The 26,115-nt window shown below is 42.7% G+C and overlaps 1 protein-coding gene across 1 annotated transcript in view; it reads left to right on the forward strand.

Annotated features, from left to right (window-relative positions):
- Positions 1–26,115, forward strand: part of LOC117523648 (prolyl 4-hydroxylase subunit alpha-1-like) — a 77,433-nt gene that overhangs the window by 31,594 nt on the left and 19,724 nt on the right. Inside the window, exon 5 of the mRNA XM_034185221.1 lies at positions 23,751–23,888. Within this exon, the coding sequence (XP_034041112.1) occupies positions 23,751–23,888 (138 nt within the window). The remainder of the gene's footprint in view (positions 1–23,750; positions 23,889–26,115) is intronic.

Here is a 26,115-nt window from a genome sequence, read left to right on the forward strand (position 1 = left end):
GTCTCCACTCCTCAAGGGCCTCTTTCACCGCAAGGAGCTCTCGATTGCCCACGTCATAGTTCCGCTCTGCTGGGTCAACCTGCGGAAAAATAGGCACACGGGTGAAGAACCTTATCGGTTTCTCTCCGCTCTGGGATAGCACGGCTCCTATCCCTGAGTCAGAGGCGTCCACTTCAACCACACAAACAGACCAGGATCGGGCTGCACCAAGACCGGTGCAGTCGAGAACCGGCGTTTCAACTCCCTAAACGCGGCTTCGCACCGATCCGACCAGGTGAAGGGAACTTTTGGTGAGGTCAGGCCGTCAGGGCTAACAACCTGACTAAACCCCTTAATGAACCTCCTGTAGAAATTTGCGAAGCCGAGGAACTGTTGCAGCTTCCTACGGCTTGTAGGTTGGGGCCAGTCTCTCACCGCTGCGACCTTGGCCGGATCCGGGGCGACGGAGTTGGAGGAGATGATAAACCCCAGGAAGGACAAAGAAGTGCGGTGAAACTCACACTTCTCGCCCTTCACAAACAACCGGTTCTCCAACAACCGCTGCAGGACCTGACGTACATGCCGTACATGGGTCTCAGGGTCCGGAGAAAAGATGAGTATATCATCCAGATATACGAAGACGAATCGTGCAGGAAGTCCCGCAGACGTCATTAACCAAAGCTTGGAATGTCGCGGGGCGTTAGTGAGGCCGAACGGCATGACCAGGTACTCAAATGACCTAACGGGGTTAAATGCCGTCTTCCATTCGTCTCCCTTCCGGATCCGAACTAGGTGTATGCGTTCCTAAGATCCAACTTTGTGAAGATTTTGGCTCCATGCAGGGGGTGAACACTGAATCCAACAAAGGCAACGGGTATCGGTTGCGAACCGTGATCTCGTTCAGCCCCCGATAATCAATGCATGGACGAAGACCTCCATCTTTTTTTCCCACAAAAAAGAAACCCGCTCCCATCGGAGAGGTGGAGTTACGGATCAGCCCGGCAGCTAAGGAGTCCCGGATGTAGGTCTCCATCGATTCGCGCTCAGGTCGGGAGAGGTTGTACAGCCTGCTGGACGGGAACTCCACGCCTGGCAACAAATCGATGGCACAATCATATGGACGGTGCGGAGGAAGAGTGAGTGCCCGATCCTTGCTAAAAACGTCAGCAAGATCGTGGTACTCAACCGGCACCGCCGACAGATTGGGGGGTACTTGGACCTGCTCCTTAGCCTGGGAACCGGGAGGAACCGAGGATCCCAAACACCTCCGATGGCAGGTTTCGCTCCACTGTACCACCACCCCGGACGGCCAATCAATCCGGGGATTGTGTTTCAACATCCAGGGGAACCCCAGAATCACACAGGAGGTAGAAGGAGTCAAATTATAACACTTTACTGGTGTGAATGTCACAACCAAACACAGCAGAATCAGAATGTGCAACAGTCAATTAATAAAGGTGTCGTGTGGGCAGGCTCGACGATAGGAGACGCCCGTCAGGAAACGAACCGGAACCACACGATTTCCACCGCCACCTGAACCCGAGGAATACTGGAGCCGCCAAGTCCCGGAGTCCCCAGGTGGCCACCTCTCCGGCGTGTCGGATCTGGTACTGCTGGCAGAAAGCAAAAGAGTCAAAGGGTGGGTGTGTGAACACCCAGTAACAATGGTGGGAATGCCACCTCCACCTCTCACTCAACACGTTGCAGTGGTCTCAGAGGAAAAGGAGCGCCGTCATGCACAGCCTCCACCAAAACGACCGGTTCTCCTGCAAACACTCACAATCACAGATTTATAAATCTCAAAAAAAAGGCTGAGAGTAGTACCTCCAAATGAAGATGATATCTCGGCAGTTTGGTGGAGGTGTCTTCCTGCTTTTATACCAGATGTATGGATTAGTGACAGCTGTCACAGATGATGGGTGACAGCTGTCACCACGGCTTGTTCCTGAGGCGGCAGCGCCCTCTTGTGCCTGAAGCCCGCACTTCAGGCAGGGCGCCTTCTGGTGGTGGGCCAGCAGTACCTCCTCTTCTGGCGGCCCACACAACACAGAGTTTAAGGATCCAGTGACCAATTTCATCTTTATGTACTTTAAGACTCAATAAACTGTTGTTGACATAGAAACCTGTAAAAGCCTACTTTTAGTACACAGAAAATTCACAAGAAGTATTGATAAGTGGAATCGATAAGGAATCGGATTGCTAAGTGGAATCGATAATAGTATCTGTATCGATAAAATCTTATCAATACCCATCCCTAATTACAAGAGCTCAAAGGTAACTTCTGGCCTTTTCGAAAGCTCATGGACACACATGTACAAACTCCTACTGATGGTGTTAAAAGGAAAAATAAATATTCATTATGGAATTCCCCTCAGGTAGATATGTTCTCTTCATTAAAATGAAGAGAAGAAAGAAAACAAGTTTTAAGTTTAGTGAAATTTGATTTTCTTGATAGTCTCCTATAGCAGCTCTCATGATGTCAATTGTAGCTAATTTGTTGGTTTGTAGTTTCTGTAGTAGGACTCTTTGAATTTAAAATGGAATTTCAGTAATTTGGTTTTAGTTTAATGCAAACTGAGCAGTTGACTTCTGTCTGAAGTAACCCCTAACCATTCTGGCGACTTAAATGTGAATCCATTATTTTCCATTTGTCCTTGAGGCAGAGTTTGAATCAGTCTGAACTTGTAGCCTGTTGTCAATGAAAGGCGTTACACATGATTGATGCCAGACGTTTTCTTTGCCATGAGGCATGCATGTGCTTTCCTTTGGTTGCAAGTGCTGCACTGAATTAGTGCTGTTCAGCTTTAGCTCGCAAATGTGCCACTTGTTCGCATTTGTAGTGATTTTATAAAAATAAGACTGGGGTTCAAGTAAGTCATGATCTTTTAATGCAGATTTGAGTCTGTGTATAGATGCAAGATTTAGATAACTGTGTGATAATATAGTATTTACAGTATTTTCTGTTTGTTTTGCTTGTCAGTTTTGTTGATGCAGATCTGAATCCAAACCAATCCAACCGGAATTGACAAACAAATTACAATAAGAAAATTTTAATTTTAAGGCAGTAATATCCACACGTGACTATCGTCTTAATACTGGTGACGTTTAAATGTCCAAATGTGTTCACCCCCCCCTTCAATTAACTGTGTAGAATTTTCTGTGTGCAGACACATTGTGCATTTTCTCCAGCCACAGTTCCTGTGGTGTTCTAATTCCCTTCTGTTTGAGTAGAAAAAAAATCACAGTGTGACTTATTATAGGCTAAACTCTGCAACAGGGCTGTGGTGGTTCCAGATCTAAACCGGACACAGAAATGGCAACCGCAGAGTTACATTTAGTTTTTGTGGTGGGCGAGAGTCTGCAGTTTTCAAAGCTTTAAAGAAATCTTGCAAGTCAGGGCTACATTTGTGTATACATTTTACTTTTGTGGTAAAAGGGGTGGGCTTTTATGAGCTTTTGCTTCTGCCCACACCCTTTTGGTCACACAGGTACACTGTTAAATTGTCCATTTATGAGTTTTTTGTTATTGTTGAGTCTGTATGCTGAATAATTCACATTCACATTTTCACTTCAAGGCTGTGATTAATAATTTTTCTTTACTTTTATCTACCACCACACACTGGCCACTTGAAAGTTCATGGACTCTCCCATTGAGCTGTTTTAGTGCAACCTGTGAGGGAATTTATCTGCCCCCACTCCTCCAAACAGCGCAGTCTGTTTTTCTTTATTAGGTGAAGACTTTCTTCTGCGTTGTGGAGTCTACCGTTTTTGTTGCATAAGGCAGGAAGTGTCATCAACTCAAATGGCTTCACTTAGACGATGTTGTGGTAAATGATTGTTAGAATTATGTTGATTGGCTGAAATTTATCTGGCTGAAATGGTGCAAAGTCACTGCATCCACCACATTACAGAACCACTGTGGGTTGTGGATTGAAGCCATCCAGCTAGACATACGAGTACAGTCCATCCCCGCATCTCGAAAATAACTATATACATCTGATTTGAGATTATGTATGTGTAACAGTTGTAGTATTGTTTGGGCTCTAATATACATCAGTCTGACCAGTGGCACTCACTTCACACCTGATGAAGACGTTGGAGCGGTTCTTCCTCAACATCTTCAAACCCCAGGTGCAACATGCCCAGGATTGTCTTCAGTTTGCATATCAGGCAGGTGTTGGTGTGGAGGATGCCATCCTCTACTTGCTACAAGTCCACTCGCACCTGGATAATCGGAAACAGCACAGTGAGAATTCTCTTCCTGGAATTCTCGAGGGCCTTCAACACCATCCAGGCCCTTCTGCTCCAGGACAAACTGAACAGGATGCGACTGGACTCCTGCCTGGCCACTTGGATCTCCAGCTACCTCACCGACATGCCGCAGTATATTCAGACTGAGGGACACCACGTCTGACACTGTGATCAGCAGCACCGGAGCACCTCAGGGCACAGTGCAGGCCCTTCTTCTCTTCACCCTGTACACCTCTGACTTCTGCAATAACTCTGAGCTGTGTCACATCCAGAAATTCGCAGATGACACAGCCATTGTTGGATGCATGAGGGATGACAGAGAGGAGGAGTACAGGAGCCTAGTGAAGGACTTTGCTGCCTTGTGCCACACAAACCATCTACAGCTCAACACCTCAAAGACAATGGAGCTGGCCATTGACTTTGGGAAGTCACTTCAATTTATTTTATTTACATAGCGCCAAATCACAACAAAGCTGCCTCAAGGCACGTCACATAAGTAAGGTCTAACCTAACCCATCCCTGGAGCAAGCACATAAGCGACAGTGGTAAGGAAACACTCTCTCTGATAATTTGAAGACGAAACCTCAAGCAGACCAGACTCAAATGGGAATGACCCTCTGCTTTCGCCATGCTAGCGGCACAGTGTCAGAGTCCATGCTGATGTACAGGGCGGGAGGCTTGCAGAAGAAGATGCCCACTCCCACTTCTGGATGGAGCCACACCTCAAACAGAGAGAAAAAATAACAGAATCAGGCGGCAGAAAGACAACAAATAAGGTATAATTTGGCAGCATTAAGCAACAAGAAAAACAGAAGAAATACTAAGGTGATCACCGGCCACTAGCCCTAAGCTTCACTAAAAGCCCCAGACTTCAGATAAAGTTGAGGCCGCGGCCCACTCTCTTTACTAATAAAATTAATTTAAAAGGGTAGAAAGCATACAACCCCTGGCAAAAAGTATGGAATCACCGGCCTCGGAGGATGTTCATTCAGTTGTTTAATTTTGTAGAAAAAAAGCAGATCACAGACATGACACAAAACTAAAGTCATTTCAAATGGCAACTTTCTGGCTTTAAGAAACACTATAAGAAATCAGGAAAAAAAATTGTGGCAGTCAGTAACGGTTACTTTTTTAGACCAAGCAGAGGGAAAAAAATATGAAATCACTCAATTCTGAGGAAAAAAATTATGGAATCATGAAAAACAAAAGAACGCTCCAACACATCAGTAGTATTTTGTTGCACCACCTCTGGCTTTTATAACAGCTTGCAGTCTCTGAGGCATGGACTTAATGAGTGACAAACAGTGCTCTTCGTCAATCTGGCTCCAACTTTCTCTGATTGCTGTTGCCAGATCAGCTTTGCAGGTTGGAGCCTTGTTATTGACCATATTCTTCAACTTCCACCAAAGATTTTCAATTGGATTAAGATCCGGACTATTTGCAGGCCATGACATTGACCCTATGTGTCTTTTTGCAAGGAATGTTTTCAGTTTTTGCTCTATGGCAAGATGCATTATCATCTTGAAAAATGATTTCATCATCCCCAAACATCCTTTCAATTGATGGGATAAGAAAAGCGTCCAAAATATCAACGTAAACTTGTGTGTTTATTGATGATGTAATGACAGCCATCTCCCCAGTGCCTTTACCTGACATGCAGCCCCATATCATCAATGACTGTGGAAATTTACAGGTTCTCTTCAGGCAGTCATCTTTATAAATCTCATTGGAACGGCACCAAACAAAAGTTCCAGCATCATCACCTTGCCCAATGCAGATTCGAGATTCATCACTGAATATGACTTTCATCCAGTCATCCACAGTCCACGATTGCTTTTCCTTAGCCCATTGTAACCTTGTTTTTTTCTGTTTAGGTGTTAATGATGGCTTTCATTTAGCTTTTCTGTATGTAAATCCCATTTCCTTTAGGCGGTTTCTTACAGTTCGGTCACAGGCGTTGACTCCAGTTTCCTCCAATTTGTTCCTCATTTTTTTGTTGTGCATTTTCGATTTTGAGACATATTGCTTTAAGTTTTCTGTCTTGACGCTTTGATGTCTTTCTTGGTCTACCAGTATTTGCCTTTAACAACCTTCCCATGTTGTTTGTATTTGGTCCAGAGTTTAGACACAGCTGACTGTGAACAACCAACATCTTTTGCAACATTGCGTGATGATTTACCCTTTTTAAGAGTTTGATAATCCTCTCCTTTGTTTCAGTTGACATCTCTCGTGTTGGAGCCATGATTCATGTCAGTCCACTTGGTGCAACAGCTCTCCAAGGTGTGATCACTCCTTTTTAGATGCAGACTAACGAGCAGATCTGATTTGATGCAGGTGTTAGTTTTGGGGATGAAAATTTACAGGGTGATTCCATAATTTATTCCTCAGAATTGAGTGAGTCCATATTTTTTTCCCTCTGCTTGGTCTAAAAAAGTAACTGTTACTGACTGCCACAATTTTTTTTTCTTGATTTCTTATAGTGTTTCTTAAAGCCAGAAAGTTGCCATTTGAAATGACTTTAGTTTTGTGTCATGTCTGTGATCTGCTTTTTTTCTACAAAATTAAACAACTGAATGAACATCCTCCGAGGCCGGTGATTCCATAATTTTTGCCAGGGGTTGTAGTAACATACTATGCTAGCCATACGAAAGAGAAAATAATGCGTCTTAAGTCTGGACTTGAAAGCCTTATAGAATCTGACTGTTTTATCACAGAGCTTTCTCTTTATTTAGAGAATGCTTGTGACCAGAGACCATTATTCACCCTAGAGACACAAGTAGCCCGCACCCTGAGAACGCAGCGCCCGGGCTGGTACGTAGGATGGTCAGCTAAGTAGGGAGGTGCTAGTCCATGAATAATCCAGACCAAGTCCGTGACTAGTTCTGATGGAGGAAGCTGAGGTGGAGGCTGTGGATTCCTACAAGTACCTCAGGCTGTGGCTGGACGGCAAACTGGACTGGACAACTCACACCAACCACCTGTACAAGAAGGGACAGAGCAGGCTGTACTTTCTGAGGAGGTTGTGGTCGTTTAATATCTGTAGGAAACTCCTGTGGGTGTTCTACCAGTTCATAGTAGCCAGCGTCCTCTTTTACACATTGGTGTGCTGGGGGCAGCACATCCAAGAAGGACACATCCAGGCTGGACAAACTGATCAGGCGGGCTGGCTCTGTGGTTGCCATGAAGCTGGACTCTCTGGTGACGGTGACAGAGAAGAGAACACTGGACAAACTGCTGGACATTATGGACAATGCCAGTCACCCTCTGCACACCGTCATCAGCAACCAGAGGAGCCTTTTCAGCCACAGACTGCTTCTTCCTAATTGCAGGACCAACAGACTGAAAAAATCCTTTGTCCCTCAGTCCATCAAACTGTACAACTCCTCACTAGGGAGGAGGAGGAGTAACAGGAAGACAGAGGTCAGGAATGAAAGGAACAGTAGTTGCCAGTAAACCAGTATTGATCAGTATGTCTGGTATTTATATTTATATTTGCAAGCTGTTTTTCTTTTTTACTTTCACTTTTGATACTCTGTGTGCTTCTTACCGCGTGTACTGCTATACAGTGCTGCTGGAACCTCAATTTCCCGAGAAAGTCTTTCCAAGGGATCAGTAAAGTTCTATCTAGTCCGGTCTAATCTTGTTAGGTTAGATGTCAGGTCACTGACAAAACCGCACATGGTCTTCTCTGTGGTAAAGCAGACATGTTGGAAAGTAAATTGTGCATTCTTCTCAACAGTAAGTTTGTGGTATTTGTAGTCCAGCTGGAACTGTGAAGAGAACAAGGATCAATCTAAATGTCAGCAGATGGAAATGATACATGTAGCTGATTATTATTACTGTTTGAGCTCAAGTCAACTCTGTGACTCATGAACACATTTTGTGTGTGTGTGTAATATATATATATATAAAATTCAGCAGAAATTCTATTAATTCCTCTTATTCCTCAGGTTGGTGCTGCCGTGTTACTGTTTGCTGTTGTTGAGCAGCCTACAGTCCCTCTCTGCCCATAATAGCTTCTTCACCTCCATAGGTACAACTCAGATTTTCTCTGATTTTTGTCAGTATCTAATTTTTCCTATAAAACATTTGGAAAGCTGAGTTTAATTCCGTAACTTGTAATCACAATTAGGATTAGCAGTGGATTGTATAGTAAACAGTAGTACTAATGAAATATTTTTCATTGCTTCTCGTAGGACAAATGACAGACCTGTTATACCAGAAAAGGACCTTGTGACTTCATTGAAGGAATACATCAGAGCGGAGGAAAGCAAGTTACAACGATCAAACAGTGAGTCTGATATCGAAAACACAGATAATATTGGTATGAATCCAGACCAGCATTTATACAATGCACTTCAGAATGGACAAACATGCAAGTACACCTACAGCACGTACGAGGTCTGTTAGAAAAGTATCCGACCTTTTTATTTTTTGCAAAAACCATATGGATTTGAATCACGTGTGATTGCATCAGCCAAGCTTGAACCTGCGCATGCGTGAGTTTTTTCACGCCTGTCGGTTGCGTCACTCGCCTGTGAGCAGGCTTTGTGTGAGCAGTGGTCCACCCCTCTCGTCGTATTTTATTGCGAATAAATGTCTGAACGATTTGGAGCTTTGCTGCTTCAATTTTTTCCAGAAACTGTGAGAGACCTCCAGGTGGTAACCATTCGGAAAATTCAAATGGCTTTGAGGGATGATTTTATGGGGATTACACAGAATAAGGAGTGCTCTAGTCGGTTTAAAGACCGCCCACAGCGTCTGAGAGCGCGGCGCACTCTGAGCGCCGATCGACAGGCTCAAACCCCGCTGAAACAACCAGATCATTTCCAAAGTGAAGGCTTTGTTGATCCGGGACGTCGTCTGACTTCCATAGAAATGGCAGAAGACATGGACATCACCACTTTTTCGGCACATTCCACTGTTACAGGAGTTTATGTCATGGAAAAAGAAGCGGAGGGATGCGCCATGGAGCCGCTCATGGCCCGGACAAAAGCACCTCCGTGTTGGTCTCACAGGACGGCTTTCAGATGGCTTTCAGACGGCTTTCGGTGGCTTTTCAGTCGTGTGACTATCCGAGAAATTGTGAATGAGCTGGACATGCTAGAACACGTTCTGTGAGGCTTCATCACGGCTTGCTTTGCGCCATGCATCTCCGTCCCGACGCGCAAATTTCTCCTCTTTCCATGACAAAACTCCTGTAACAGTGGAATGTGCCGTTCTTTTCCAAAGTGAAGGCTTTGTTGATCTGGGACGTCGTCTGACTTCCACAGAAAGTGCAGAAGACGTGGACATCAGCACTTTTTGGCACATTGAGACAGACGTGCGGAGAAATTTGCGCGTCGGGACGGAGCCGCATGGCACAAAGCAACGCCGTGATGAAGCCTCACAAGACAATGTTCTGGCATGTCCAGCTCATTCACAATTTCTCGGATAGTCACACAACTGAAAAGCCACCGAAGCCGTGTGAAAGCCATCTGAAAGCCGTCCTGTGAGACCAACACGGAGTACTTTGTCCGCGCCATGAGTGGCTCCGTGGCGCATCCCTCCTCTTCTCTTTCCATGAGAAAAACTCCTGTAACAGTGGAATGTGCCGAAAAAGTGGTGATGTCCACGTCTTCTGCCATTTCTGTGGAAGTCACACGATGTCCCGGATCAACAAAGCCTTCACTTTGGAAATGATCTGGTTGTTTCAGCGGGGTTTCAGCCTGTCGATTGGCGCTCGGAGTGCGCTGCGCTCTCAGACTCTGTGGGCGGTCTTTAAACCGACTGGAGCACTCCTTAATCTGTGTAATCCCCATAAAATCGTCACTGAAAGCCATCTGAATTTTCCGAATGGTGTCCACCTGGAGGTCTCTCACAGTTTCTGGAAAAATTTGATGCAGCAAAGCTCCAAATCGTTCAGACATTTTATTCGCAATAAAAAATCCGACGAGAGGGGTGGACCACTGCTCACACAAAGCCTGCTCACAGGCGAATGATGCAACTGACAGGCGTGAAAAAACTCATGCATGCGCACGAAGGTTCAAGTTTGGCTGATGCAATCACACGTGATTCAAATCCATATGGTTTTTGCAAAAATAAAAAGGTTCGGATACTTTTCTAACAGACCTTGTATATTTACTGATGGTTCTTTGATTCCACAGGGTAACTAATTTGACCTCCAACTCTGTACCACTTACTTTCTGTTAGGTGGGCTGATAAGTTGGATTTGTTAACAGCGACAGCCACACAGGACCCTGAGGGATTCCTGGGGCATCCTGTCAATTGCTTTCAAGCTGGTGAAGAGGCTTAATACGGAGTGGGGAGACCTAGAGAGGCTTGTGCTCAGCGACACCAGTGATGGTAAGTCCAAAGATACATTCACACTTTTCACTCCTCAATGTGTACAGACAAGCCATCTCTAGGCAGCTGATGTTAGAAAGTTGCATAGCGATCTCAGGATGCAGTACCATGTTTTATGGACAATAAGTCACATCAGAATATTAGTTGCACCTGTCAAAAACTGTCATGAAAATCAAACAATATATGTCATATTGGTCTATGTCACATTTGTTTTTGAAATGTGGTGCTACTGCTTCATGCAAGAAGAAGCAAAATTTAATTGGCAGATTAACCCTAACCCTAACCCTGTTAATTCTAGAATAGAATTTAAAATTCTTCTTCTTACTTATAAGTTTTGAATAATCAGGTCCCATCTTATCTTAGGGACCTCGTAGTACCATATCACCCCAATAGAGCGCTTCGCTCTCAGACTGCAGGCTTACTTGTAGTTCCTAGGGTTGTAAGAGTAGAATGGGAGGCAGAGCCTTCAGCTTTCAGGCTCCGTCTCCTGTGGAACCAGCTCCCAATTCAGATCAGGGAGACAGACACCCTCTCTACTTTTAAGATTAGCTTAAAACTTTCCTTTTTGCTAAAGCTTATAGTTAGGGCTGGATCAGGTGACCCTGAACCATCCCTTAGTTATGCTGCTATAGACGTAGACTGCTGGGGGGTTCCCATGATGCACTGTTTCTTTCTCTTTTTGCTCTGTATGCACCACTCTGCATTTAATCATTAGTGATCGATCTCTGCTTCCCCTCCACAGCATGTCTTTTTCCTGGTTCTCTCCCTCAGCCCCAACCAGTCCCAGCAGAAGACTGCCCCTCCCTGAGCCTGGTTCTGCTGGAGGTTTCGTCCTGTTAAAAGGGAGTTTTTCCTTCCCACTGTAGCCAAGTGCTTGCTCACAGGGGGTCGTTTTGACCGTGGGGTTTTACATAATTATTGTATGGCCTTGCCTTACAATATAAAGCGCCTTGGGGCAACTGTTTGTTGTGATTTGGCGCTCTATAAAAAAATTGATTGATTGATTGATTTCTCTACCTAAGCCGTCTCCAAAGGCGTTTCAGAAAATTTGGCAGTACATCAACCAGCCTTACAACCGCAGACCACGTGTAACCACACCAGCCCAGGACCTCCACATCCAGCATGTTCACCTCCAAGATCGTCTGAGACCAGCCACTTCGGACAGCTGCTGAAAGAATCAGTTTGCATAACCAAAGAATTTCTGCACAAACTGTCAGAAACCGTCTCAGGGAAGCTCATCTGCATGCTCGTCGTCCTCATCTGGGTCTCGACCTGACTCCAGTTCGTCGTCGTAACCGACTTGAGTGGGCAAATGCTCACAATATGCTGGCGTTTGGCATGTTGGAGAGGTGTTTCTCTCACGGATGAATCCCGGTTCACACTGTCCAGGGCAGATGGCAGACAGCGTGTGTGGCGTCGTGTGGGTGAGCGGTTTTCTGATGTCAGTGTTGTGGATCGAGTGGCCCATGGTGGCGGTGGGGTTATGGTATGGGCAGGCGTCTGTTATGGACGAAGAACACAGGTGCATTTTATTGATGGCATTTTGAATGGCACAGAGATACCGTGACGAGATCCTGAGGCCATTGTTGTGCCATACATCCAAGAACATCACCTCATGTTGCAGCAGGATAATGCACGGCCCATGTTGCAAGGATCTGTACACAATTCTTGGAAGCTGAAAATATCCAGTTCTTGCATGGCCGGCATACTCACCGGACATGTCACCCATTGAGCATGTTTGGGATGCTCTGAACCGGCGTATACGACAGCGTGTACCAGTTCCTACCAATATCCAGCAACTTCGTACAGCCATTGAAGAGGAGTGGACCAACATTCCACAGGCCAAAATGACAACCTGACCAACTCTATGCGAAGGAGATGTGTTGCACTGCATGAGGCAAATGGTGGTCACACCAGATACTGACTGGTCACCCCCCTCAATAAAACAAAACTGCACCTTTCCGAGTGGCCTTTTATTGTGGGCAGTCTAAGGCACACCTGTGCACTAATCATGGGTGTCTAATCAGCATCTTGGTATGGCACACCTGTGAGGTGAGATGGATTATCTCAGCAAAGGAGAAGTGCTAACTATCACAGATTTAGACTGGTTTGTGAACAATATTTAAGGGAAATGGTGATATTGTGTATGTGGAAAAAGTTTTAGATCTTTGAGTTCATCTCATACAAAATGGGAGCAAAACCAAAAGTGTTGCATTTATATTTTTGTTGAGTGTAGTTGTAGCAACAGGTGTACGAGGTGTTAGGGGCAAGGACGATTTACACGGTTTTGCACGAGTCCTGCATCATGCGCACTTTGTGCGCACTTTGACCAAACTTTGCACCAAGGTGGCTCTGCATGTTGAATTGGCATGAGTTTTATGCCGGGCGCCCTTCATGACGCAACTACACATTACATGGAGCTAATTAATGTTATTGTACGAGGCACCCAGAACTCCAGAGGTAAACAGCTTTTAGCCACCATTGAACAGAGAAAAAATCTGGTCAGAGCTAAACATGTACATATTTACCTCACTAAACGTTATTAAATGTTTTAAAACACTTAAATATTTTGAAAACATGATAGTTAGCCTTATCTTAGCCTAGTTGTGCTCCTCTTTCTGGCTATTCTGGTTGTCCCACACAGTCCAAACAAGTGGAGTCCGAGTAGTCCATCCATCTGTTTTCCAAACCACCTTATTCCAATTTTTGCTAAAATATACCTGCTTTAACTGTGCATCTGCATGTGCACGATGACTGCCTTGTGTATCCATTTGGTGAGTCAGTTGTGCACATCCTCAGAAATGAATGTGATGCATGTACATTCTGCAACACATGCATGAACAGTAGTGGCACTGTCAAGATGATCAGCAGTAACAAACAATGGGAGAAAGTTTTTTTCAGAGTTGTGTGACCAAGTCTACAATTGTCACATTTATTTGGTGTGTCGTTGGCATTGCACAGCGAAAAATATGTTTGTCAGAAACAGCTGGCAAGAGATCATTGAAATTTTAGATTTGTTTACAGCATACAGATCCAGAAGCTCTACATGGTCTGATAGTCCTCTCACACCTTGACGATTTAGCCAGCGTATGCCAACTTATGAAAGATTTGCGAATATGCTGGCTTCATCGAATAAATTATGTAGCTGTCACAATATAACAATTTAGCCAGTGTATGCCAACAGCCCTGTTTCCACCGAGCAGTCTGGGTCGGTATGGTACAGGTTGGAATGGTTAAGTCTGGATTGGCTTGCATTTCCACCACCAGTAGAACAGTTTTTTCCTGTAGGTGGAGCATGCAGATGTTGACATGAACGTCATCGAGCTGTTGCTGTTGCGCAGCCTCACCCCTCCACACGGAGGCCAAACAGAGTAATGTAACATTTTTTTAAATTGAATAAAATTTTGTTTTTGTCTTGGCGCATCATGGGATTTCTTTTCATCGCATGCAAAATGCTGAAGAGTCAGATGATGCCTGTGTTAAATGCTGACGTGAATGAATGAATGACGTCAATGAATGAATGTGCTGTGACTCTTTCAACTTTTAAAATCAGTTAATTGTCTTGTTGTGGCACAAAGCGCTGGCGTTCTCTGGTTCAGGCTGAGAAATGCACTGGGAGCAGACAAAACAGAGATCGACTTCTTTAAAAACATTGTTTCTTCAGCCACAATAAGGAACTAAAGTATTTTCAGACGTTTTCCAAAATCAGGACACTATGTGGATAGGTTTTTGTCCGGCTGTGATGATGAATCTGACTGACAGGACATAGCAGGTAAGATTAAGACTTTGTATTTACTCTTTGTATGAATGGTTTTAATAGTTGAAACAGTCACTGTTTGCATGAGGACTGCAGCTTTCAGATGTTGAGCCAATCATTGGGTGTATTTCAACTTATGAGTAACTTACAAGAAATGTGTGTCAACAATTGCGTGATTTACCTACAACTTATGGCCCATGTATGCAGGGGCGTAGCACCAAATTCTGGGCCCTAGGTACTAGCCATATTGAAGCCCCCCCCCCCCCCCCCCCCCCACACACACACACATATACACACACACACTGTTATGTTCTTTTTTATTAACGCAAATCATGTACTCGTATACCTTAGATCACACCTGGGAGTCAGAACCCTTTTTAAAGTTGGGGGAGCAATATTGAGTTGGGGGGTCTGGGTGCATTTTAACAGAGAGAATGCACCAAATTGCACCATTTTTCTAGACAATGGTGCAATTTGGTGCATTCCCATCTGTTAAAATGCACAGGAATGCACCAAATTGCACCATTTGCATTCCCTCTGTTAAAATGCACAGGAATGCACCAAATTGCACCATTTTTCTAGAAAATGGTGCAGTTTGGTCCCCCAGACCCCCCAACTCAATATAGCTAGCTTTCAAGCTCACCTCTCTTTTCAAAGAATTTGGTTAGCAGCTGCTTTCCCTCATTTAGTTTTCTTTCCCTGTCCTTTTTTCTCTTCTTTTTGAAATCCGGACTTTGATTTTTTTTTAGGAAAGACATTTTATTTCAGCCTAAACACTAGGGCTGCAACTAACGATTATTTTACTAATCAGTTCATCGGTTGATTATTTTTTTGATGAATCATTTTGTTTTTTTTTTACTTACGTTATTATATACATACATGAGTTATCATTAAAAGGCCTTTATCACGCAACATCAACGTTTGACCTTGTAACAAAGTTATGATGTTAGATTCTCGTCAAAAACATCAATCAATCAGTCAATTTTTTTTATATAGCGCCAAATCACAACAAACAGTTGCCCCAAGGCGCTTTATATTGTAAGGCAAGGCCATACAATAATTATGTAAAACCCCAACGGTCAAAACGACCCCCTGTGAGCAAGCACTTGGCTACAGTGGGAAGGAAAAACTCCCTTTTAACAGGAAGAAACCTCCAGCAGAACCAGGCTCAGGGAGGGGCAGTCTTCTGCTGGGACTGGTTGGGGCTGAGGGAGAGAACCAGGAAAAAGACATGCTGTGGAGGGGAGCAGAGATCGATCACTAATGATTAAATGCAGATGTATAGCATACAGAGCAAAAAGAGAAAGAAACAGTGCATCAATGGGAACCCCCCAGCAGTCTACGTCTATAGCAGCATAACTAAGGGATGGTTTCAGGGGTCACCTGATCCAGCCCTAACTATAAGCTTTAGCAAAAAGGAAAGTTTTAAGCCTAATCTTAAAGTAGAGAGGGTGTCTGTCTCCCTGATCTGAATTGGGAGCTGGTTCACAGGAGAGGAGCCTGAAAGCTGAAGGCTCTGCCTCCCATTCTACTCTTACAAACCCTAGGAACTACAAGGTAATGCCTGCGTCTGAGAGCGAAGCGCTCTATTGGGGTGATATGGTACTACGAGATCCCTAAGATAAGATGGGACCTGATTATTCAAAACCTTATAAGTAAGAAGAATAATTTTAAATTCTATTCTAGAATTAACAGGAAGCCAATAAAGAGAGGCCAATATGGGTGAGATATGCTCTCTCCTTCTAGTTTCCCGTCAGTACTCTAGCTGCAGCATTTTGAATTAACTGAGGCTTTTTAGGAACTTTAGGACAACCTGAAATAATGATTACAGTAGTCCATGCCTAGAGGAAATAAATGCAATGAAATTAGTTTTTCAGCATCACTCTGAGACAAGAACCTTTCTGATTTTAGAGATATTGCGTAAATGCAAAAAAGCAGTCCTACATATTTGTTTAATATGCGCTTTGAATGACATATCCTGAATCAAAAATGACTCCAAGATTTCTCACAGTATTACTAGAGGGTCAGGGTAATACCATCCAGAGTAAGGATCTGGTTAGACACCATGTTTCTAAGATTTGTGGGGCCAAGTACATAACTTCAGTTTATCTGAGTTAAAAGCAGGAAATTAGAGGTCATCCATGTCTTTATGTCTGTAAGACATCCTGCAGTTGTAGCTAATTGGTGTGTCCTCTGGCTTCATGGATAGATAAGCTGGGTATAATCTGCGTAACAATGAAAATTTAAGCAATACCAGTCTAATAATACTGCCTAAGGAAGCATTGATACGTGATAAAATTGGTCCTAGCACAGAACCTTGTGGAACTCCATAATTAACTTTAGTCTGTGAAGAAGATTCCCCATTTACATGAACAAATTGTAAGTCTATTAGACAAATATGATTCAAACCACCCGCAGCGCAGTGCCTTTAATACCTATGGCATGCTCTAATCTCTGTAATAAAATTTTATGGTCAACAGTATCAAAAGCAGACTGAGGTCTAACAGAACAAGCCAGAGATGAGTCCACTGTCGAGGCCATAAGAAGATCATTTGTAACCTCACTAATGCTGTTTCTGTACTATGATGAATTCTAAAAACCTGACTGAAACTCTTCAAATAGACCATTCCTCTGCAGATGATCAGTTAGCTGTTTTACAACTACCCTTTCAAGAATTTTTGAGAGAAAAGGAAGGTTGGAGATTGGCCTATAATTAGCTAAGATAGCTGGTCAAGTGATGGCTTTTTAAGTAATGGTTAATTACTGCCCACCTTAAAAGCCTGTGGTACATAGCCAACTACAAAGATAGATTGATCATATTTAAGATCGAAGCATTAAATAATGGTAGGGCTTCCTTGAGCAGCCTGGTAGGAATGGGGTCTAATAAACATGTTGATGGTTTTGGATTGATAGTAACTAATGAAAATAACTCAGAACATCTGAGAGAAGAGTCTAACCAATACCGGCATCACTGAAAGCAGCCAAGATAACGATATGTCTTTGGATGGTTATGAGTAATTTTTTCTCTAATAGTTAAAATTTTGTTAGCAAAGAAAGTCATGAAGTCATTACTAGTTAAAGTTAATGGAATACTCAGCTCAATAGAGCTCTGACTCTTGTCAGCCTGGCTACAGTGCTGAAAAGAAACCTGGGGTTGTTCTATTTTTCTTCAATTAGTGATGAGTAGAAAGATGTCCTAGCTTTACGGAGGGCTTTTTTATAGAGCAACAGACTCTTTTTCAGGCTAAGTGAAGATCTTCTAAATTAGTGAGACGCCATTTCCCCTCCAAACTTACGGGTTATCTGCTTTAAGCTACGAGTTTGTGAGTTATACCACGGAGTCAGACACTTCTGATTTAAGCTCTCTTTTTCAGAGGAGCTACAGCATCCAAAGTTGTCCTTCAATGAGGATGTAAAACTATTGACGAGATACTCTATCTCCCTTACAGAGTTAGGTAGCTACTCTGCACTGTGTTGGTATATGGCATTAGAGAACATAAAGAAGGAATCATATCCTTAAACCTAGTTACAGCGCTTTCTGAAAGACTTCTAGTGTAATGAAACTTATTCCCCACTGCTGGGTAGTCCATCAGAGTAAATGTAAATGTTATTAAGAAATGATCAGACAGAAGGGAGTTTTCAGGGAATACTGTTAAGTCTTCTATTTCCATACCATAAGTCAGAACAAGATCTAAGATATGATTAAAGTGGTGGGTGGACTCATTTACTTTTTGAGCAAAGCCAATAGAGTCTAATAATAGATTAAATGCAGTGTTGAGGCTGTCATTCTCAGCATCTGTGTGGATGTTAAAATCGCCCACTATAATTATCTTATCTGAGCTAAGCACTAAGTCAGACAAAGGTCTGAAAATTTACAGAGAAACTCACAGTAACGGACCAGGTGGACGATAGATAATAACAAATAATCTGGTTTTTGGGACTTCCAATTTGGATGGACAAGACTAAGAAACAAGCTTTCAAATGAATTAAAGCTCTGTCTGGGTTTTTGATTAATTAATAAGCTGGAATGGAAGATTGCTGTGACTCGGGGGTGTTGACTCATTTAACTAACATATCATCCTGCTGTAACCAGGTTTCTGTTAGGCAGATAAATCAATATGTTGATCAATTATTTATCATTTACCAACAGGGACTTAGAAGAGAGAGACCTAATGTTTAATAGACTACATTTAACTGTTTTAGTCTGTGGTGCAGTTGAAGGTGCTATATTATTTTTTTCTTTTTGAATTTTTTATGCTTAAATAGATTTTGCTGGTTATTGGTAGTCTGGGAGCAGGCACCGTCTCTACGGGGGATGGGGTAATGAGGGGATGGCAGGGGGAGAGAAGCTGCAGAGAGGTGTGTAAGACTACAACTCTGCTTCCTGGTCCCAACCCTGGATAGTCACGGTTTGGAGGATTTAAGAAAATTGGCCAGATTTCTAGAAATGATAGCTGCTCCATTCAAAGTGGGATGGATGCCGTCTCTCCTAACAAGACCAGGTTTTCCCCAGAAGCTTTGCCAATTATCTATGAAGCCCACCTTCATAGATACCTGGAGTAGTGTTTTGTTTTATTTTGCACATACATACATACATCACCGACACACCACAAAGAGATTTCTATCAGGTTTAACCTGATTATGAGCATTTTTAGATGCCTACAGCAACTATCTCAACCACTGACAAACATATTACAGCAAGAGTCCATGAAAGTATTTTAAAGGCCTGACTAAAGTGTAATATGTGTATATTTAATAAGATATTTTCATGAAAAAAGACACAAATGTGCAGTTTACTGCATTTTATTTTTTTTTTCTTGTGTAAAAACACAGCTTAGATGTGGTTTGACCAAAACAAATTGTCATTAAGCTTAAATAAAACAGGGATGAAGTGGAGGTTTAAGAGTCACTAGGTGTTCACAGGAAACAGTTATTTATTTCTGTATGTTTTTATTTATGTTAATTGTTAGTTGGTTTAATCTTTTCTATTTCATTTTATCAGATTCTTTTTGTCCGTTTCTCTAAAACTGTATTGTGGCATTATTAGTTATTATTATATTATATTGTTGTTGTTGGTATTATTATTATTGATACATAAATAAAAATAAATGAATAAAATATTATAATTTGCAATACATTTGACTCTTTTACAACAAATGCTGAGCCATGAATTATTATACAGAAAACAAATGTGCTGACAGCTGCAACAGCTTAATGCTAACTTCCTAAAAGTTCCCTGAAAAGCCTTCAGTTAATTCAAAATGCTGCAGCTAGAGTACTGACAGGGACTAGAAGGAGAGAGCATATTTCACCCTTATTGGCTTCTCTTCATTGGCTCCCTGTTAATTCCAGAATAGAATTTAAAATTCTTCTTCTTACTTAAAAGGTTTTGAATAATCAGGTCCCATCTTATCTTAGGACCTCATAGTACCATATCACCCCAATAGAGCGCTTCGCTCTCAGACTGCAGGCTTACTTGTAGTTCCTAGGGTTTGTAAGAGTAGAATGGGAGGCAGAGCCTTCAGCTTTCAGGCTCCTCTCCTGTGGAACCAGCTCCCAGTTCAGATTAGGGAGACAGACACCCTCTCTACTTTTAAGATTAAGCTTAAAACTTTCCTTTTTGCTAAAGCTTATAGTTAGGGTTGGATCAGGTGACCCTGAACCATCCCTTAGTTATGCTGCTATAGACTTAGACTGCTGGGGGGTTCCCATGATGCACTGAGTGTTTCTTTTTATTCACCTCTTTTTGCTCTGTATGCACCACTGTGCATTTAATCATTAGTGATTGATCTCTGCTCTCTTCCACAACATGTCTTTTTCCTGATTCTCTCCCCTCAGCCCCAACCAGTCCCAGCAGAAGACTGCCCCTCCCTGAGCCTGGTTCTGCTGGAAGTTTCTTCCTGTTAAAAGGGAGTTTTCCTTCCCACTGTCGCCACGTGCTTGCTCATAGGGGGTAGTTTTGACCATTGAGGTTTTTCTGTAATTATTGTATGGCTTTTGCATTACAATATAAGTGCCCTCGGGGTGACTGTTTGTTGTGATTTGGCGCTATATAAATAAAATTGATTTGATTTGATCTTCAACATTAAAAACGCCATAGACATGCTAACGCGTTAGCATCTGTCCCGTGTTTAAGTTATAAAATACATCTATCAACTGTTTCAGAAGACCATAACAGGTCAAATTAACATAAAAAGGTACATGTTACTCACAGACATATGCTCTTTGGGGTTTTAGTGGGGAAAAATTAAGATTAAGCGAAACAAAACACTGAATCAACAAAGCACCAGATTGAAGCACTGCTTTGATCTTCAAATCACTGCTTCGATTGGTTCAATGTTCAAAGCAAAGCTGCACTGCAGAAATGGATGATTTATATGGAAGAAACGAAACGTTTGCGGTAAAACAAAGTTATTTAACAACTAACTAATGACTAAATTAGTTGACAACTATTTTAATAATCGAATAAATCGATTAGTTGTTTCAGCACTACTAAACACCTCTTTCTGTGAGATCCCATTTGTGATGTGTGTCTATGTGTCAGAGTGCCGCCTGTGAGCCTGGACTAAACCATTGTACAACTGTGCAGGGGTGGAAGGGCCCTCAGAGATCTTTCAGTATTATTGTTAGAGCAGAATTATGTTTTGCAACATTTATACATTCATTCTAATTATATTCTTTTATAACATGAATTGTATGGACATTAATAACATGCAACACAAAATGTATTTAATGCCAGTTTTTTGTGGGCCCCCCCCAATGTTCTGGTCCCTGGGTACATAGTACCCTTTACCCCCCCCTGTCCGATGCCCCTGCACGTATGAGCCATAGGTTGGCATGTATTGGAAATATTGTGCATGTCCAAAATTTTTTGAAGTACTGTGCCGTATACCAGCGTGTTTCAACATGATCTTAACTTGCATGAACTTAACTTATGAGACATACGCCAGCATATTTGGCATATTTTTCATTGGGCGGGATACGCAACCTAAATCGTCAAGGTGTGATAGGGCCATGACTACCTCCGTGCACCTCTTGGTGTAGCCTCTGATGGTATCCTCCGGGAACACTTGTAATCCATCAGCAAGTCTTTATGTTTGTTATGTAGCTGGTTATTTACACGACAGCGTGGTTAAAAAAACCCCAGTATATTTCCACCTCTTAGGATCATAGGGGCTGGAGGCTATCCCAGCCGTCATTGGGCGAATGGAGGGGTACATCCTGGACAGGCCGTCAGTGGCAGGGCTGATACATGGTCCCAGGTTTGCTTCCTGGTCTTTTTTGTGTGGAGTTTGCATGTTGTTCTTGTGTTTGCGTGTGTTCTTTCTAGGTGCTCTGGCGTCCTCCAACCTCCAAAGACATGCAGATTAGATGAATTGGAAACTAAATTGACCATTGGTGTGCCAAATAATATGACGTTTACAGTGAGGAAAATAAGTATTTGAACACCCTGTGATTTTGCAAGTTCTCCCACTTTGAAATCATGGAGGGGTCTGAAATTTTCATCTTAGGTGCATGTCCACTATGAGAGACATAATCTTAATATTTGGTACAGTAGCCTTTGTTTGCACTTACGGAGGTCAAACGTTTCCTGTAGTTTTTCACCAGGTTTGCACACACTGCAGCAGGGATTTTGGTCCACTCCTCCATACAGATCTTCTCCAAATCTTTCAGGTTTGGAGTTTCAGCTCCCTCCAAAGATTTTCTATTGAGTTCAGGTCTGGAGACTTGCCAGGCCACTCCAGGACCTGGAAATGCTTCTTACGGAACACCTCCTTAGTTGCCCTGGCTGTGTGTTTGGGGTCATTGTCATGCTGAAAGACCCAGCCATGATTCATCTTCAATGCTCTTACTGAGGGAAGGAGGTTGTTTGCCACAATCTCTCAATACATGACCCCATCCATCCTCCCTTCAATAGGGTGCAGTCGTCCTGTCCCCTTGCAGAAGAGCACTCCCAGAGCATGATGTTTCCACCCCCATGCTTCACGGTTGGGATGGTTTTCTTGGGGTTGTTCTCATCCTCTAAACATGGTAAGTGGAGTTGATTCCAAAAAGCTTTATTCTGGTCTCATCTGACCATATGACCTTCTCCCATGCCTCCTCTGGATCATCCAGATGGTCACTGGTGAACTTCAAACGGGCCTGGACATGTGCTGGCTTGAGCAGGGGGACCTTGCTGCCCTGCAGGATTTTAAACCATGACAGCATCATGTGTTACTAATGTAATCTTTGTGATTGTGGTCCCAGCTCTCTTCAGGTCATTGACCAGGTCCTCCTGTGTAGTTCTGAGCTTTCTCAGAATCATCCTTACCCCACAAAGTGAGATCTTGCATGGAATCCCAGACCGAGGGAGATTGACAATCATCTTGTGTTTCTTCCACTTTCTAATAAATAATCATAACAGTTGTTGTCTTCTACCAAGCTGCTTGCCTGTTGTAATGTAGTCCATCCCAGCCTTGTGCAGGTCTACAGTTTTGTCCCTGGTGTCCTTAGACAGCTCTTTGGTATTGGCTATGGTGGACAGGTTGGAGTGTGGTTGATTGAGTGTGTGAACAGGTGTCTTTTATACAGGTAACAAGTTGAAACAGGTGCAGTTAATACAGGTAAAGAGTACAGAATAAGAGGGCTTATTAAAGAAAAATTAACAGGTCTGTGTGAGCCAGAATTCTTGCTGGTTGGTAGGGGATCAAATACTTATTTGCAGCAGTAACATGCAAATAAATTATTAAAATATCATACATTGTGATTTACGGATTTTTTTTTTTTTAGATTATGTCTCTCACAGTGGACATGCACCTGATGAAAATTTCAGTGGGAGTGAGAACTTGCAAAATCGCAGGGTGTTCAAATACTTTTCCTCACTGTATATTACTTGTCTTTATTAAAGAGCGAGGGCTTTCAGTTTGAGAGCATGATTTATTGATTTCACTCATTTTCTAAGATCCCACTTATCCTTCTCATTCAAATCTTCTCATACTTCTTATTTTACAACAGTTTGCATCCGCCTTAAACCTGCATTACCACGACCATCTGATCTGGATCATGAATCACAGTACTCTTTTGAGATCAGTATGTAAGAACAGCAAATGTTTGTTACAGTTACCTTTGAAATGTTATTCAAAAGTGGGTAATGTCGTCTTGATAACTTTCCACAATTGTTCTGACCAGTGGTTCCAAACCAGTAACCGATAAAATTACAACTGACCTTAAACTGGAAGAATTTTTTGAAGAAAAAAAAAGATGTCCTCATATGTGGACGCAGGGTTTGTTTGTTTGTTTGTTTGTTTATTTATTTATTTTACATCTTAATTTATTTGTATTGATCAGTAGGCGGGAATATAGATCACTGGCATTTATGGAAATTATGCATTTCCTACATTATCATCGTCTCCTATATTAATCTGTTCTACTCTTTTAGGATTTATTTCCAACCTGACCATCCAGAGGCAGTTCTTCCCCACAGATGAGGACCAGACTGGAGCAGCCAAAGCACTCCTCCGGTTACAAGACACTTACAGACTGGATACCAACACCATCTCCATAGGAGACCTACCTGGTAAGTACAGAACCAGAAGGTTCTTGTCTGAATGATTGAAGATAAAATTTCTGCTCTGGTATTGGTTATAGAGAGTGCAGTGGTATGAATGGTGGGAAAATCATGTAAAAACCTTTGTAAAGATCTGGTTATCTGTATGTGTCCCTTCTTGTTCAGTATGAGAAACCTCCATCCAAGTTAAAGGAGGGAAAGGCTCTTATTCTTAAAATATCAACTCTGACTGAATTAGTACAGATGCAGGGATTACAGGGATGCATATGTGCGCCGCATTCAAAAAGTTCAAAAATTGATTTTTAGAATGTCTTTTAGAATGTTTTTTTTACTATGAAATATGGTGGATATAGTGATCAGCATGTCTGTCTGTTTTCACTTATTAGCGCAACATCTCAAGAACCAGTTGACTACTTTCATTCATATTTAGCATAAGAGTGTACTTGGGTGATCCCCACCGTCAGTTGATTACAGTGACCTTGGGGTTAATTTCTAGGTCACGGTGAGATATTTAAGATATTGTCATTGCCACCCTTGTTAGCGTGATATCTCAAGAACCAGTTGACCAATTTCATTCATATTAACCATAAGTGTACTTTGGTGATCCCCTGACACTTTGTATTACTGATTTGTGGGGACCAGGGAAACATGTCATCTCCTGATGATTTTTTTTCTCTGACTCTCCCCTTGCAGGGAGTCTCTGTGTCCTGTCTGTACTCTGTAGGAGGAGCAGGGTGGAGGGGGCGGTGTGTTTGAGTGTAGATGTCTACAAAATATGCCTAAAATCTCTTTCTGAGGACAGCATGATGTAAATTGTCCAAAGTATTGCAGGAAGTGCTAAGAGGATGCAGGTTTTCTTTGCACCTGATGAACATCACTTTGAACAGATGGAATAAGTTCATCAGTGAAATCACCTGCTGGAGTCAGTGGCTGCAAAGAAAACCTGCACCCTCTTCGCCCTTTTGGAATACTTTGGGGATCACTGCTTTAGACCTTAGACCTCAACAATTTTTAGAAGAAGGACTCAACCCCTTTATTTCCTGTTAATTATGTAATTTTTAATGTTGATTTGTCATTCGGGTGCCATTCAGCCCCATTTGTGCTATGTGTGACGGGGGTCGTGAGGATACTATTACATTTTGGTAAGTTTGTTTGGAATTAATCTCTTTTGTGTCTAAGAGGCAGTCACATTATATCTGCTTTTGATTGTGTGTTGCCTTGAGGGCAAAGTTTGATTTAATACCGAAAGCTAACTACAGTCAACAAAAATATAAATGCAACACTTTTGGTTTTGCTCCCATTTTGTATGAGATAAACTCAAAGATCTAAAACTTTTTCCACATACACAATATCACCATTTCCCTCAAATATTGTTCACAAACCAGTCTAAATCTGTGATAGTGAGCACTTCTCCTTTGCTGAGATAATCCATCCCACCTCACAGGTGTGCCATATCAAGATGCTGATTAGACACCATGATTAGTGCACAGGTGTGCCTTAGACTGCCCACAATAAAAGGCCACTCTGAAAGGTGCAGTTTTATCACACAGCACAATGCCACAGATGTCACAAGATTTGAGGGAGCGTGCAATTGGCATGCTGACAGCAGGAATGTCAACCAGAGCTGTTGCTCGTGTATTGAATGTTCATTTCTCTACCATAAGCCATCTCCAAAGGCGTTTCAGAGAATTTGGCAGTACATCCAACCAGCCTCACAACCGCAGACCATGTGTAACCACACCAGCCCAGGACCTCCACATCCAGCATGTTCACCTCCAAGATTGTCTGAGACCAGCCACTTGGACAGCTGCTGAAACAATCGGTTTGCATAACCAAAGCATTTCTGCACAAACTGTCAAACCATCTCAGGGAAGCTCATCTGCATGCTCGTCATCCTCATCGGGGTCTCGACCTGACTCCAGTTCGTCGTCGTAACCGACTTGAGTGGGCAAATGCTCACATTCGCTGGCGTTTGGCACGTTGGAGAGGTGTTCTCTTCACGGATGAATCCCGGTTCACACTGTTCAGGGCAGATGGCAGACAGCGTGTGTGGCGTCGTGTGGGTGAGCGGTTTTCTGTTGTCAATGTTGTGGATCGAGTGGCCCATGGTGGCAGTGGGGTTATGGTATGGGCAGGCGTCTGTTATGGACGAAGAACACAGGTGCATTTTATTGATGGCATTTTGAATGCACAGAGATACCGTGACGAGATCCTGAGGCCCATTGTTGTGCCATAC

The sequence above is a fragment of the Thalassophryne amazonica genome, chromosome 13, assembly GCF_902500255.1.
Source record: "Thalassophryne amazonica chromosome 13, fThaAma1.1, whole genome shotgun sequence".
In the NCBI taxonomy this organism is placed as follows: Eukaryota; Metazoa; Chordata; class Actinopteri; order Batrachoidiformes; family Batrachoididae; genus Thalassophryne; species Thalassophryne amazonica.